The following is a 14610-nucleotide window of genomic DNA, read 5'->3' as shown; positions in this document are numbered from 1 at the left end:
CACTGCCTCCCCCCCCCCCCCCCCGCCAAAAAAAACCTATAGAAGTCATAACCCACCAATTATCTGTTGAATGTATGTATCTATGACGCATGTCTTTCACATTTACATTGCACATTTTTTGCAGTGACTGCTGCCAAAACCCCAGCTGTGCATAAATGAAGTCCCATTCATTTCAATACCTCATTTTTGCATAATGTTATCACTTTCATGAATCCAGGGATACTATTCATTAAAAATGGTGAGTCAGAGAAAATCTACCACTCAGCTCTAGCCTGCGGTTCTGTCTCACTTGACTTTGGCTTATTGGAAGGGTCAATGGTCTGAAGATCCACCACTGTGGGAATGGTAAATCATCCCTGGATTTTGATTTTGCTCCTTTTTCAGGTGGTCCAGCATGAATAGTTATGAGGAAAGAGGTGGTAAAATCAAGAGTGGATGCACTACTCCAACAATGAATCCACTGGCTTTCCCTGGCAGGAAACTGTATTTTCAACAACTTAGACACTGAAATCTAATGTTCTTAGTAAATCTTTGTTTACTAATCCTGGCTAGGTACTAGAGAAGTGGTTCTCAATATGTGGGTCCCTAGATGTTTTGGTCTTCAACTCCCAGAAATCCTAACAGCTGGTAAATTGGCTGGGATTTCTGGAAGTTGTAGGCCAAAACACCTGGGGACCCACAGGTTGAGAACCACTGATCTAGAGAGACTCCTGAGAAGACAGACAAGCAAAAGTAGATAAGCAGAGAATGTGAAACAGTCACCTATGAGGTTTCATACAAAAGACTTAAAGGGTATTGGTTCTGAAGATGGCACACACATGGAAATTATAGCTTCTGCACAATTTCTGAGAACGCATTCAGGCACACAAATTTCTCTTCACACATAAATCTATCAAAATTCCCCAGGTCAGCAATAGATAGCCATTTTAATGCAGATTTCCAGGTAGTATCTTTGGTTTATAAGGGATAAACTAATTGCTGTCTACTAATCGCTGACACTAATAATACTGTAGTGCTGAAAGCACAAAGTCTCACTGCCAACCAATTAGCAAACATTTGTCAAATGTGGTGGTGTTTACATTTTATATAACTTTTCCATTAAAAAAAATGATTTTTCAGAGAAACTTCCTGACATCTTTTTGTTATCTATAGAATACTTCCAAGTCACCATATTTACATACAGGAAAAAAATCTATCAGAGGCAAAAAGATAAACTTCCTCAAAAAGGGAGCTATTGAAAAAAATCCTTCACTGTTTCAAACATCTGATTTTCTCCTCTGCATGTGTTTCATGTTTTAAAAAACCTTTTGTTTTTTATTAATACTATGCTGATCTTGTATCAGTGACAATCTCTGCTACCCACGAGCAATAATTTGACATTTTTAGTCTTCATGCTGGGAAACCGCATGCCTTAATCTTGTTTCAAAGGGCCATTGACTCATACAACCAAGGTGGATTAACATCTATGTTCTACATCACAAAAGATAGTTATTTGCCTCTTGATATCAAATATCCCAGGTGAATCCAGATCTCCCATCCCATTTAAGATTCAAGAATGAAAGAAACTGTTAAATTAAAATGTTAAGACAGAAATAGAATGGTAATAGGTAGATGAAACAACTAGTGGCCATGTGTATTCAAGTTCCTAAACATCTGCTATTATATTCATGCATTCACACACACACAAATCCTTCAGCGACTTTAAAGGGGTCTCATGTCTTTACATAATACACACCACTTATCTGTTTACTGCAGTATTATAAGCATACTTATAAGGAAAACTTAAATTAGAGTGGTGAAAAATGAGAGCTTAATTCACCCCAAGCAAATCTAAAACCACTGGCATCTTCTATTCTCTCTGCCAGTTCTAGCCTTCCTGAATACAGGAAAATACAAGAAAATGGCAGCAGCCAAACTATCTGCAGAATGACCCTCGACTTAGCTACGAGTCATATCCAAATCCCTATTTTGGCTCCCAAATCTACCTTTGATGTATACACGAGGTTGTCTTATCCATGAGTATTTACAGTATGTCATTTCTAGCCAAAATATAAAATGCTACATGATAACTTTTGTTGAAAAGCATTTTTTTTCTTAGATGGAGCAATCCCAATCACATCTTACCTCTGTTTACTGCAGATGCTTTTTATAAGTCAATCTGCACCCAAGGTCAATTTATTCATCTCAATCAGTAGCATTCAAACTAAAGTTCTAGCAAAATTTGTTGCAGAGTTCATCATTGAACATATCACTAATGGCAGTCAGGATTCATTTCCCAGTACAAATTGTACAAGAGGCAGCTTATATGTAATTACCCAAGTTTTCCTTCTATTTGTAGCAATCAGAGAGTGATGGGGATATGTTGTAGAAGGGATTCTTCCTTCATGTGAAACAATACTAACAGTTGTCTCTGTTTTGCACTAACTGTCTGCGTTCCAGGAAGTTCACAGCAAATAAATCAGTGCAGGGTGTATAAGAACTCAGAAAAAGTCTTTGTGTGAACTATAATTCTCAGAATATCCAAGCCAGCGATGGGGGTTATAACTCCAAGAAAGATTTTTTCCATGATTTGGAAGGTATTATTTTGCAAATAGTAATCTTGAACACTAATAATTTAATTTGCCAAGTAACCTCCCACGTATTTCCACAACCACAGCCAACCACACAAAAATCACAATGGACCTGAAGCTGCTGATCCATATTAAAACACTATGTGACAAAATTTGAAAAAAAAACGTTCCTGGTTTAAAAGTGTTATTTCCTGTGTTGTTGTGTGGTACTTTGAAAGCAGTAGTTGCAATCCAGAAACTTTGTTTTTTTGTGGCTGCCACAAACTATGTTGAATTGGTTGAGACTTAATAAGATATTCATTGGAAAAACTATAGCAAAATGTGCTGCAGGATGTCCCACAAAAACGGTTTTACAATTAAATAAACTTTCCCCATTTTTAAAGGAAATTACATTTATAACCCAGGAACAATTATTGTTACACATAGTGATTAAGGCCAAGAGATATTATGAAATTATGTCATTGTGAACAGATATAACGGAAGAAGGTGCGTGTTGCTTTCCACTCCAACAAACTGCAAATTCCCTTGGACACTGCAACCCACTGCAACCCGAACTTTTCCTTTTGCAAAGTAGCACCTTACCATCCTCAGCTCACTCAATTGTATCTAATTTCAAAAGTTAAGCATGGTTGAATTAGATGAATACTCATGGATATATCTCCAGGTAGGACTAGGAAAGAATGGTTCCTGAAACCCTGGCAAACTGGGGCTGCTGATCAGAATTATGGACAAGATGTGCCAATGATCTATTTCAGTATAAGACACCCTCCTATGTTCCTAGATGACTGATGATGATACTCCTTCACAACATGGAAGAGAAGAAGACAGAAAAGGAGTTTGAAGGTCAGGACTAAGCCCTTAACTGTGAATATAATTCAAGCAACACCTTGTCAGAAACAACATTCCTCAGCTAACTATAGCCCCCCAACCAACTATAAGGACAGGCTATTCAATAAAATGAGGGCTCTTCTTTTGCAGCACATGAAGTTTTTCTGGTTCACATCTCTCACAATTCTATTGAGTTGTGTGGAAGAAAAAATGGATGTCTTTGACACAGGCTTTCCAAGTCAAAGGCTGCATTTGGACTCCCTGGGCCATTTTTTGTGGTCCTTGGGGATCTCCAGGGTGAAAGTTTTCTCAAAGGCTTTTTAAAATAGAAGTAAATCAAATATGAGTTTGATCACTTCCTGATTTTTTTTAAAAAAACAACAGCTCTAAATTGGATCAGGAGAACTTAAAACCATGGCAAAAAGTACTTCCACATTCCCTTAAAGGGCTTTGGGGGATATTTAGAGTGAGAACATTTGTTGTTGTTTTGCAATGTGGGAATGGGATAATAGAGGTGCAGCCCCTCAAGGTCTCCTTGGGGCCTAATGTAACCCTCTAGCCTCTGCAGCTGCCCATCCCTAGGTTGGATCCTATTTATTGGAGAAGGAAGGAGAAAAGACAGTCTCTGCAGAGGCCACTTTGTGATAATCTGGGGATGGCCCATACTCACATGAGCTGTGACATGACATCATACTCTTCACTGCAACATTAAAAACATTTCTCACACTTCTGTAATGTGTGTGCACACTTTTGTGCATGCACACCCATGATGGCAAACTATATAGATATTTTAGCGATACTATTAGTGGCACCACATCATGAAAGGGCAAGGTAGACTTGGTCACATCACTCATTTTGAGATTTCTCCCTTTTCTTTTAATGTCACAGTTACCATAATATATCATTTTAAAAAACCAAAGAAATATGCAGCTGATAAAATCAGGCTAATATTTTATATATAATATATATATAATTATATATATTTATAATTCCCCACCCCATACGAAAGTCTGTAAAAGTCGGTGTTGCAGTGTGAAAGCTTCTGTTCAGCAGAGGAGTTTAAACAATGAACCCCACTCTTTTTTTTAAAAAAAAAAGGAAAGAGAAACAACCTAAATAGCTGTAGGTGCATCCCCCCATATTTCTACAGTGTTGTGTCTAAAATGTTGTGCTGGCTTGTAAAAGGAACTGGTATGCAAGTCATCCTTGTCTTCAAATACTGCTTGGAATCCTATCATCGTCACTGGTTTGTTTCTGGAATTGTGCTGTCCTCTTCCGACTTCATCTTCCCTTTGTTGTCTTCCTCCTCCTCTTTAATTGCCTCAATTTGTTCAGAGGATGGGTGCAACGTTGCTGGTTGCTCCAGAGCTTGCTTTTCTATCCCGGCTTTCCTTTCTTCTTCCTCTGTGACTTTCTTCCACATCTGATGGTTCTCAAGCAGGTGCTGAGTTATCTGGCAGAAGATTTTCCTCCTCTTCTTCCCTGCAAAACATCACAATTCAGAGTTATTACAACTGCATGCCATCCTAGGTAAGGTATATGCAGTCCCTAAATTATGAACAAGATAGGTTTGTTCTTAAGATGAATTTAATTGTAAGTCAGAATATAAGGAAACTTTGTATAGCACGGGGAAAACTTCCCCTGTAGTGTTTGTTTTGCTGTCTGTGTCCCTGTTCAGAAAATTTCACCCTGTGATAATTGAAGTTTGACAAATTTGGCTTGTGGAAACAAGGATTGGTTATAAAGCTTCAGTGGAGACACTTTTCCCCCATGATAACTTTTTCAGAAGCGAATTTCCCTTCATAGCGGTAGATTTCTCTCACTTCCTGCTGTCTCACCTCATTCTTAAATATGAGATGTTGTAAGTTGGATGTTTGTAACTTGGAGACTGTCTGTACTTATTTATGAGGTGGATTACGACTCTGGGGACAATGGTTAGCAATTATAAACTACTGGGCGACATTGGGCAAGGCATCTCTCTAAGCCTCAGAGGAAAGTAATATCAAGTCTCTGAAGAAACCTTGCCAAGAAAACCCCATGTTAAGCATGTTTTAAGGCTGTCATAAGTTGGAAATACAATACAAAAGCAGGGGTGAATAAAGTGTAGGTCACAGGTGGCATTCAGTCCCAAGCTTTCCTCCTTTTTGTAGATTTAAAACAAAAGCAAATCAAGTTGCCAGTACTATTCTGGGACACTACCTTGCATGTTGTCATTTCCCACTTAAATGTGTTGGCAAATGACAGCTAGAGTGCTTGTAAAACAGCTGGTGGAAGAACTAGAAAAGGAGAAGATGTCACCCTGCTTTACCTGTACAGAGTTGGTTATGAAACTTCCCTGGTTCCAGGTACTTAGGAAGAAAATAGTGCTCTGTCACCGATATTGTAGTTGCTGGCAATGTGGGGGAGTTTTCATCTCCTCCTGGTAGGGGAAGGGCTCGATTACACCACTGCCACTCTGTCCTCCACTGCCATCATCCTTTGCTTCCCTGCTAGAGGGTTATATTACTTCTTCTAACACTGCCTTAGGTAGACAAGTGGGAAGCTGGCATGCTCCTTTAGTGAACATGGGTTAATATAGCCCAGTCAAAGAATTCATGCTTTGCACACAAAAGATAGGGAGGGAGGCTGGCAAATATCCATGGCCAACTAATTTAATTTGCACTATTTTAAATGGTTTTTAATTTAATTTTAATGTTTTACTTATTATGTAACTGTTGTTTTTACCTGTTTGTATATGGGGGGCATTGAATTGTTGCCGGATGTAAGCCACCCTGAGTCCCCCTTTGGGGGTAGAGAAGGTGGGGTACAAATATTTGAAATAAACAAATAAATAAAATAATCCCTGTTTTCTGAAACCCTTAGAGCAGGGATCCTCAAACTAAGGCCCGGGGGCCGGATATGGCCCTACAAGGTCATTTACCCGGCCCTCACTCAGGGTTAACCTAAGGCTGAAATGACTTGAAAGCACACAACAACAACAACAACAACAACAACAACAACCCTATCTCATCAGCCAAAAGCAGGTCCACACTTTCAATTGAAATACTAATAAGTTTATATTTGTTAAAATTGTCCTTCATTTTAATTATTGTATTGTTTTAAGTGTTTTAAGTGTTTTTGCACTACAAATAAGATATGCGCAGTGTGCATAGGAATTCATTCATGGTTGTTTTTTTTCCAAATTATAATCTGGCCCTCCAACAGTTTGATGGATTGTGACAGGCCCTCTGTTTAAAAAGTTTGAAGACCCCTGCCTTAGAGCGTCATGGCCAGTCAATTTGATAGTCAGGAGAACATGTGGCTACTGATCTGACTTAGTATATGGCAGATTTCTATGTTTCTGTGTGAACTATACTACCAGACTGTGACTACCTGAATGAAACTAATGTTGGTGGAATGGGACTTCTCACAACTAATTTTCACAGGATGCAAAATGCAGTCTTCATACTGTAGGTGGTGGCTCACATGACTTAACACCCATAGAAAGTCGCTGGGTGACCTTGGGCAAGACATACTCTCTCCACTTGAGAGGAAGACATGGGTGAACCCCCTCTGAACACATCCTGCCAAGAAACAGCTGAGTTATGGTTGCCTAGAAAGGACTTGAAGGTACACAGTAGCTTGATTAAACCTTTCCCCTAATGAATAATTGAGAAAGCTGAAATAAGCATGCCTATTGCTCAGACACAGGTTCAGGTAACATTTTGAGATATTACAGGAACTCTTAAGCACTTCAGTTAAATTATGCAAAATCTACTGCTCAGTGCTAGAAGGAATCACCCTCTCCAATACTTTCCTGTTTCCTCTTAATTCCCAGCCCTTCAACAATTAACACTGTTCATTGCAGATAAATCAACTAAAGTATCAGTTGTTTAATCTATTCCTTGAGGAGATTAATAGTGTGGTGCCTTAAAAATAATTCCACACCTTTTCTGGGATTACTAGTTTGGGATCAGACTATGCAGGAGTGGCTCTCACACCACTGTGAGATGTAGTGTAGGAACTGAGCTTAGCTGAAGTGGCTGAGTTCTCAGTTAAGATTCTTAAAACTTTAAGAGGAAAACTCTTTCATTCTGCCCCCTCCTACTGAATTCTCTCATGATCCATCCTTAGCAGCTGCTGCTAACTTGAATGATAAACCTCTTCAGAAGTTTTAATGAAGGGGCTGGATGTGGGGAGAGGGGGAAAATGACGTATAGGAATGTTTTGTCCCAAAGCAATGTGTGCATAGATTAGCGTTTCCAGGTGGCCTAAAGTAAGTGTGTGCTGGGAGCCAAATTGTTGAGTCCTTCAATCTTTTCAACTGCAAACAAAGAGCTTTTCACTGTGGCACAGCCCAAATCCAGTTCAATCCTTCATTAGAAAGCTTTCAGTTCCCTGTAGGAAACCTTCAGATTTAATCAGAAGAAACCTCTATTCCACAGTAGTGTTCCATGCGAGAACATTTTCTCCCTTGTCTCCTGGGAGATAACCCCTCCCAAATATTGCAGTTCTCCAAAGAGGTCATTAGAGCATTTATCATGATTTGAAATTCTACAGGAAGCCATTACAAACCTAATCAAGTTAAAACACTGCAATCGGAATCCTGAAATACAGGAGCCAATGCTTTAAAGTCATAGAATCATAGGGTTGGAGGAGACCTCGTGGGCCATCCAGTCTAACCCCCTTCCAAGAAGCAGGGAAGCCACAGTCAAAGCACTCTTGACAGATGGCCATCAAGCATCTGCTTAAAAGCCTCCAAAGAAGGAGCCTCTACCACACTCCAGTCATACAGAAGACTGGAGGGCCCTAAAGACGCAAGTCTCTTGCAGTACAACACATGGTGCAGGCACTCTATCTGTCATTGTCTATCAAAGACAGGCCTATTAATTTATCATCTTTGAGAGGTGTCTTTAATTTTTATGAGTTAAGAAGGTTGTGCTACTTCAGAGGTCATCCAATTTTGACTGTGTGCCCTAGATAAAATGCTGAGAATGTGTTTGAGTAAAAATGTTTGAGCGTTGCATTTAGAATCCATGAAACCAGGGCTTGAATCCCTGCTTAGCCATAAAAACCTACTAGGTGACCTACTTAGGCTCTCTCACCCTCAGAGGACAGATATAGTAAACTCTTTATGAACAAGTAAGTCTTTGCCTATGCAATTTGAATGTGATTTTTAAATGGACAGTAATGTCCATTATTGGTTTCTCTTCTTTTTATTGCATATTTTTAAACAACACAAATGTTGTAATCAGAATGTGGTTGATAACTTACACTGGTATAGTTCACAAATATGCAGAGGCGGCCCTAGGTAATTTTCAACGGTAAGCAAACAGTATTTTGGCATCCCCCCCCCCCCCCCCAAATCACTGATATATATTTTCTGTTCATCATGGGAGTTCTGTGTGCCATATTTGGTTCAATTCCATCATTGGTGGAGTTCAGAATGCTCTTTGATTGTAGGTGAACTATACATCCCAGTAACTACAACTCACATATGTCAAGGTCTATTTTCCCCCAAGAGTGCCTCAAGAGCGCCCCTGGGCAAAATCAACTATACTGCAAATGCTTACTTTGCATAATGGGTTGAGCCGCCCCTGCAAATATGCTCACATAAGCACTTTGTAAGGCATTGCGTCTTATTGCAGTGCCTTTGCCTTCAGTGTTCAAGGGCAGTAAGAAAACTCCTGGGCAACCCACTGATTGGGTAAAGGGTGTACTTGGAGGAGAAGGGACAAGTTTCATATATGCCCTGCCCAGGTTGATTGGGTAAAGGGTGTACTTCAACCCACTGATTGGATAAAGGGTGTACTTGGAGGAGAAGGGACAAGTTTCACATATGCCCTGCCCAGACCACTGATACATCTATGCTGGCAGACATTTACACTCTACCAGTGGTCCAAACCACTACACCACATTGGCTTACTAAATATCTACTAGGGCAGGCCAACAACAGGCTACAAAGTGGAGCTAACTGATTTGATGATTTGATCTTACTTCAACACTGGTAATGAGACTGCATCTACACCAAGGAGGAGCAAGCTACCTGAGATGTTGGAGAGCTCTAATAACTAGCTCTAATAACTAGGATTCACCGAGTGTTTTTTCTTGGGCACAACCTTTCGTCTGAAGTGGCTTCATTACTCTCGTGAATAATTTTGCTGCTTTAACAACAAGTAGAAAACAGTAATGGCAGTGGCCCCGTTTGTTGAACTTTCTCCCTAAGGACATCAGGTTGGCCATCTCCCTCCTTAAAAGACACCTGAAGACTTTGGGACCAGGCGTTCGAGTAGAGGTTAGCGGCAACTTGGATAGGAAATTTTTGAACATTGCGACATGGGATTTACCTGGCTGGATCTTGGTTTTATCTGTGCGTTAATTTATTGTTAATGATTTTGTTAATGTATTGTATAATGCTTTACATTGGGTTTTATGGTTTTAATTTAAATTTTTATATGTTGATAGCATCATTGATGCTTATGTGAGGCTGCCCTGAGTCCCCTTTGTGGGGAGAAGGGCAGCGTAGAAATGAATGAAATAAAATAAATAAATAAATAAATAAATAAATAAAATATTGCTTCAGAAGACACTGTGAAAAAGAACCTTCTCCGGCCGACAGTAAGGGAGAGGTGAACTTTTTCAGCCAGGAATGGAAAGAATCACACTTTGGTAATTGCCTTTCAAGTTCCAGGCTACAACCTGGAGTTGACTTGCCAATCCATTAGCAAGGAAGATGCCAGCTATCATTGCATTCAACTCATTTTTGCTATGTGGTGACAAGTGCGTCCCTTTCTCAGTGTAAAGCATGGAACAGTAGTAATCCCTAATCAGCAAGGAGTCTGTGCATGTAGGTTAGTATGTGAGATCTCCACTTTCCAGCATAACCCATCTGCTCAGAAAGGCAGTTGAGCAATAGGGAAAGGATCAAAACAATGACAACACTCAGGAATATAGACAGAAAACTATTCTGTCTAGCATGGTCTTAAACAGAAATGAGTGTGTGTAAACCTATGGCAACTCAGATGTTATTTACCTTTAACTCATATAATCCTCATGCAGCTTGGTCAATTGTAAGGAATAATAGGAACTGCACTAAATAAACATGAAGAAAGTCAATGGTTTTTGTTGCTAAAGTATCATTCACCTGCTGTAAATATGAAATTTGCCTTCAGTTTAAATTTTAGGTTGGGAAAGCATTTGTCAGAAGTCCTAAACTCCCCTAAGGAGAACATTTCCCTATTGGCATTTATTGCAAAGGTTCACTGGCCCTGCCATTCAAAAGCTATATTACCTTCTTGATCATTTTACCTATCTGATCAAGGTTAAATCATAAACCGAGATCCTGCTGAAAATTGGGACATCTGTCCTTTCTTCTCTCCTGTGGCACACCAGAGGAAGAATTAACAGACGTTTTAGGTCCCCCTGAGAGATTATCCAAAGGGAATGCCTGACTGAGCTCAAAAGAGGAAAAAGCATGTACTATAGCTACATTTTTCAAAGATTGAGAAGGAGATACCACGAGTTACTGCAGTTTCATAAAAACATAGCTTGGAATAGTGAATTTTTTTTTGTACTGCAGCTCTCAGAAACTCCAAGACAGTACGACATTTTCAGGATTTGGGGGGTTCTTGTGCAAGAAAATACATTTTTCCCAGTTCTGCAAAAGAATTGCATTCATCTCCTGACAGATGGTCATCCAGGCTTTGTTTAAAGACAAAGGAGGAGGCAACATCAGACTCCAGGCAGCAAATTCAGCTGTCAAACAGCTCATTACTGTCCAGAAGTTCTTCATAATGTTTAGGTGAAATTTCTTTTCTTGTAGTTTGAATGCGTTGCTCTGTGTCCTAATCTCCAGAACAGGAGAAGACAAGCTTGCTCCATTTTCAATATGACATCCTTTAAAACAGGGGTCCTCAAACTTTTTAAACAGAGGGCCAGGTCACAGTCCCTCAAACTGTTGCAGGGCCAGATTATAATTTGAAAAAAACATGAATGAATTCCTACACACACTAGTGCACACATCTTATTTGTAGTGCAAAACCCACTTTAAAACAATACAATAATTAAAATGAAGAACAATTTTAACAAATATAAATTTATTAGTATTTCAATGGGAAGTGTGGGCCTGCTTTTGGCTGATGAGATAGGATTGTTGTTATTGTTGTTGTGTGCTTTCAAGTCATTACAGACTTAGGTTGACCCTAAGCGAGGGCTGGGTAAATGACCTTGGAGGGCCGCAGTCAGCCCCCAGGCCTTAGTTTGAGGACCCCTGCTTTAAAACATTTAAATATTTCTATCATGTTACCTCTTAACCTTTTGTTCTTGAGGATAAACATTTTCAGCACTTTAAGCTGCTTCTCAGAGGGCATGGTTTCCAGACTTTCTACTACTTTTGATTACCCCCCACCCCCGGAACACATTACAGTTTGTCAAGCATTGGCTAACCAGAAAAGAGGGGCACAATAACTCCCCAAGATCTATTGATGCAGCCTAGAATCACATTGGTTTTTTTTAAGTTGCCACACCATATTATATTGACCCATGTGCAGCTGGAGCGGGTTGATGGGAGGAATTTTAATTAGGGAAACCTTATTTATTTATTTATTTATTTATTTATTTATTTACTATACTTGTATACCGCTGTTTCTCAGCCTAGCTGGCGACTCAACGCGGTTTATAACAAAATACCAAATACAATAGTCAACAGTATACAATTTAAAACCATAAAAACATAATACACAATATTGGTACATCAATAACAATCCAATGCATCTCCTGACTAAAATCGTGATCCAGTTTCATCGACCATATTACCAATCCTTTAATCATCACATTCATTGAACCGAGGCCTAACCTTGTGAAGTATGTGGCAGAGGGCTATGAAAGGGTTAAAACATTGGCTTTAGCAATCCTGGAATCCAAGCAATTATTTTAGATACTGCTTGTACGTCAAGCAGGCATACACACAAATATATGCACATGCACACATACTTGACTCTGGATTTTCACAGGTGTCCATATCTGCTGAATCTTCCTCGTCTGGTTCATCTGTATCTCCCAAATCATCATTGTCTTCAACCCATTTCCCTGGCATCAGTCCTGCTGAGTCGTAGGAATTGCACAGCGGCCCCACAATGTGAGTGATGAAGGATTCCTGTAGGTTTGCCAACTGAGGAGCAGAACGATCCATGAATGGGCTGATCGGGAGGCCTAAGCTGGCTTCTTCATCACCCTTAGAGAGCAGGAAAAAATATATTACAATCTCAGTGATGCTGATTCCTACTTCATTTCTAGATCCAGATTTATGTGTTTGTGTTTCAACATTTAAAAACTTCAAAGAAACCTTGTTACTCTCCAGATGTTGATGGTTTGCAACTTCCACCAGCTCTAACTCTGAATAGCCAAGGGTGAGGAATGTGCAAATAAACAAAGTTCAGTCACATCCATAGGATTGCACTTTGCACCCCGAACTCTAACAAACAGAATAGAATGAATATTGAAAAGATATTTTTAAAAGTGATTGAAAGCCATGGATAAAAGACTGAGTTTTGCTGAGTAATACTGAAATATTGGCAGTGGAGAGACATGATCTGAGATATGGTTGGCAAGTTTATATGTGGTAGGACAGAGTGAAAGTGAATGTGGATTTTAAAAATCATTATGTTAGACAGGCTCTATCACAAATATGAGAGAAATATAAATTAATCTTTTGCCTGACAATGCCAATGTGGGTATATGTGCAGGAAACATTTTATAGAAAAGAGACACAAGGCAAGAAGAAATGGTTCACTTATCAAGATCTCCTTAAAAAAGTACAATGAGAATATAGAATTAAAACAAGAGAACAAATGATTGCAGAGAGTTTTGGTTTGCATGACAAAGTGGGTACAAAATGATGGGCGTAATATGATGTTGGACCAATGGGAGAAAATGTGAAACAAAAGGTTAAAATATGTTATAATTTGAAAGATATTTTCTAATAGAATGATGTATCAATGATATATGACTACTGAAAAGCTTTCTAAGATGTCGAAAGAGGTTTCCAAAACTTTCTCCAAATGTGAAAAGCAAGTGGTGTGCTTCTACCATATGTGGTGCACAAGAAATACTGGATTCAAATACATAAGATGATCCAAAAAATTTTTGAGGGAAAATATCCAGTTAAAACCTGAGACTTTTTTACTTGGTCTGACTGATATAAATTGCTATGGACTTCATCACAATATGGGTGAGATTAGCCATGCATTGGGTTGAACTCAGTGGGCCCTGTGGAGGGGCATGGGGAACCCATTGCCCTGCATAATCCTGTTCCCTGCTCATCCCATCACACGGGTGAAGCATCTGCTAACCGGCTTCCCTCTGTTATTGCCTATGCAATACAGAAAATCTCCTGTGTTGCCATAGTTGTGGCTTACCATACTCCTACTTCACTTGCAGCACAGAGCCCCACTGGAAGTAGATCAACACCATAGGATGGGAGCCAGTGGGCTCCATGTCACAATTGAAATAGGAGCATTGCATGATGGACAATTTTGCCCATCTGATAAGGCTGAAAGATGGGCAAGATGACAACAGCAGCAAGATTGCTTTATGCACAGAAATGAGAAAAAAAACTCAGGGGCACCAACAAAAGAGGATTGGATGATAAAAGTGATGGACTTGGCTGAGGTGACCAAATTAACATGTTTACTAAAAGAAGGGATATTGGAAAAAAATGATTGACTGGAAACTTTTTGTTCACTTTTTGCATGAGGAAGAAAAGGACTTGGCAATTTTGAGTTCTGAAGAATAATTTGAGGGAGGGGATTGTTCAAAAAAGGAGTCGACATTGGGAAGCCTAGAGGGTGAAGGTTATGTTGTTTTCTTTTTGCCAAGTGAAGCTAGAAGGGAGGTCATCTACTTTTTCTTTTCTTTTTTTCTTGACTTTTGTGTGTTTATGCTCTATATTTCTTTTCTTGATTCACTTTTTAAACTTTTAATGTAATTTTAAAAACTTTTTAATATAGTTAATTAAAAAAAACAAATATGTGAGCACTAAAAAAGGGGGGCAATGCAAATTAGAACCATCACACAAATATCACTTGACAACTAGTGACTGAAGGCTTATTTTATTAAAATGTAAGACAAATAAAATGTGAATGCTTGTCAAGAAAAGAAAAAACATGCTTCTTGAGTATTGGAAGGACCTGTTGGGAGAAATCCTGAACTGGCAGAATTTTTCAGAGTTTAAGAC

The 14610-nt window shown here is 39.2% G+C and overlaps 1 protein-coding gene across 2 annotated transcripts in view; it reads right to left on the bottom strand.

Annotated features, from left to right (window-relative positions):
* Positions 1-1102: 1102 nt before the first annotated feature.
* PDE3A (phosphodiesterase 3A) overlaps positions 1103-14610 on the bottom strand; it is a 281361-nt gene continuing 267853 nt past the window's right edge. Inside the window, exons 15-16 of one of the 2 annotated variants that reach the window (XM_067469301.1) lie at positions 12369-12609; positions 1103-4880 (exon numbers count right to left, since the gene is read on the bottom strand). In XM_067469301.1, coding sequence (XP_067325402.1) covers positions 4639-4880; positions 12369-12609 — 483 coding nt within the window. In that variant the 3' untranslated portion in view covers positions 1103-4638. The remainder of the gene's footprint in view (positions 4881-12368; positions 12610-14610) is intronic. The other variant, XM_060776605.2, reaches the window with a different exon arrangement.

This window comes from Anolis sagrei, chromosome 5 (genome assembly GCF_037176765.1).
Source record: "Anolis sagrei isolate rAnoSag1 chromosome 5, rAnoSag1.mat, whole genome shotgun sequence".
In the NCBI taxonomy this organism is placed as follows: domain Eukaryota; kingdom Metazoa; phylum Chordata; class Lepidosauria; order Squamata; family Dactyloidae; genus Anolis; species Anolis sagrei.
Note: the sequence above shows the minus strand (reverse complement) of the source record. Positions and strands in the feature narration are given on the sequence as shown.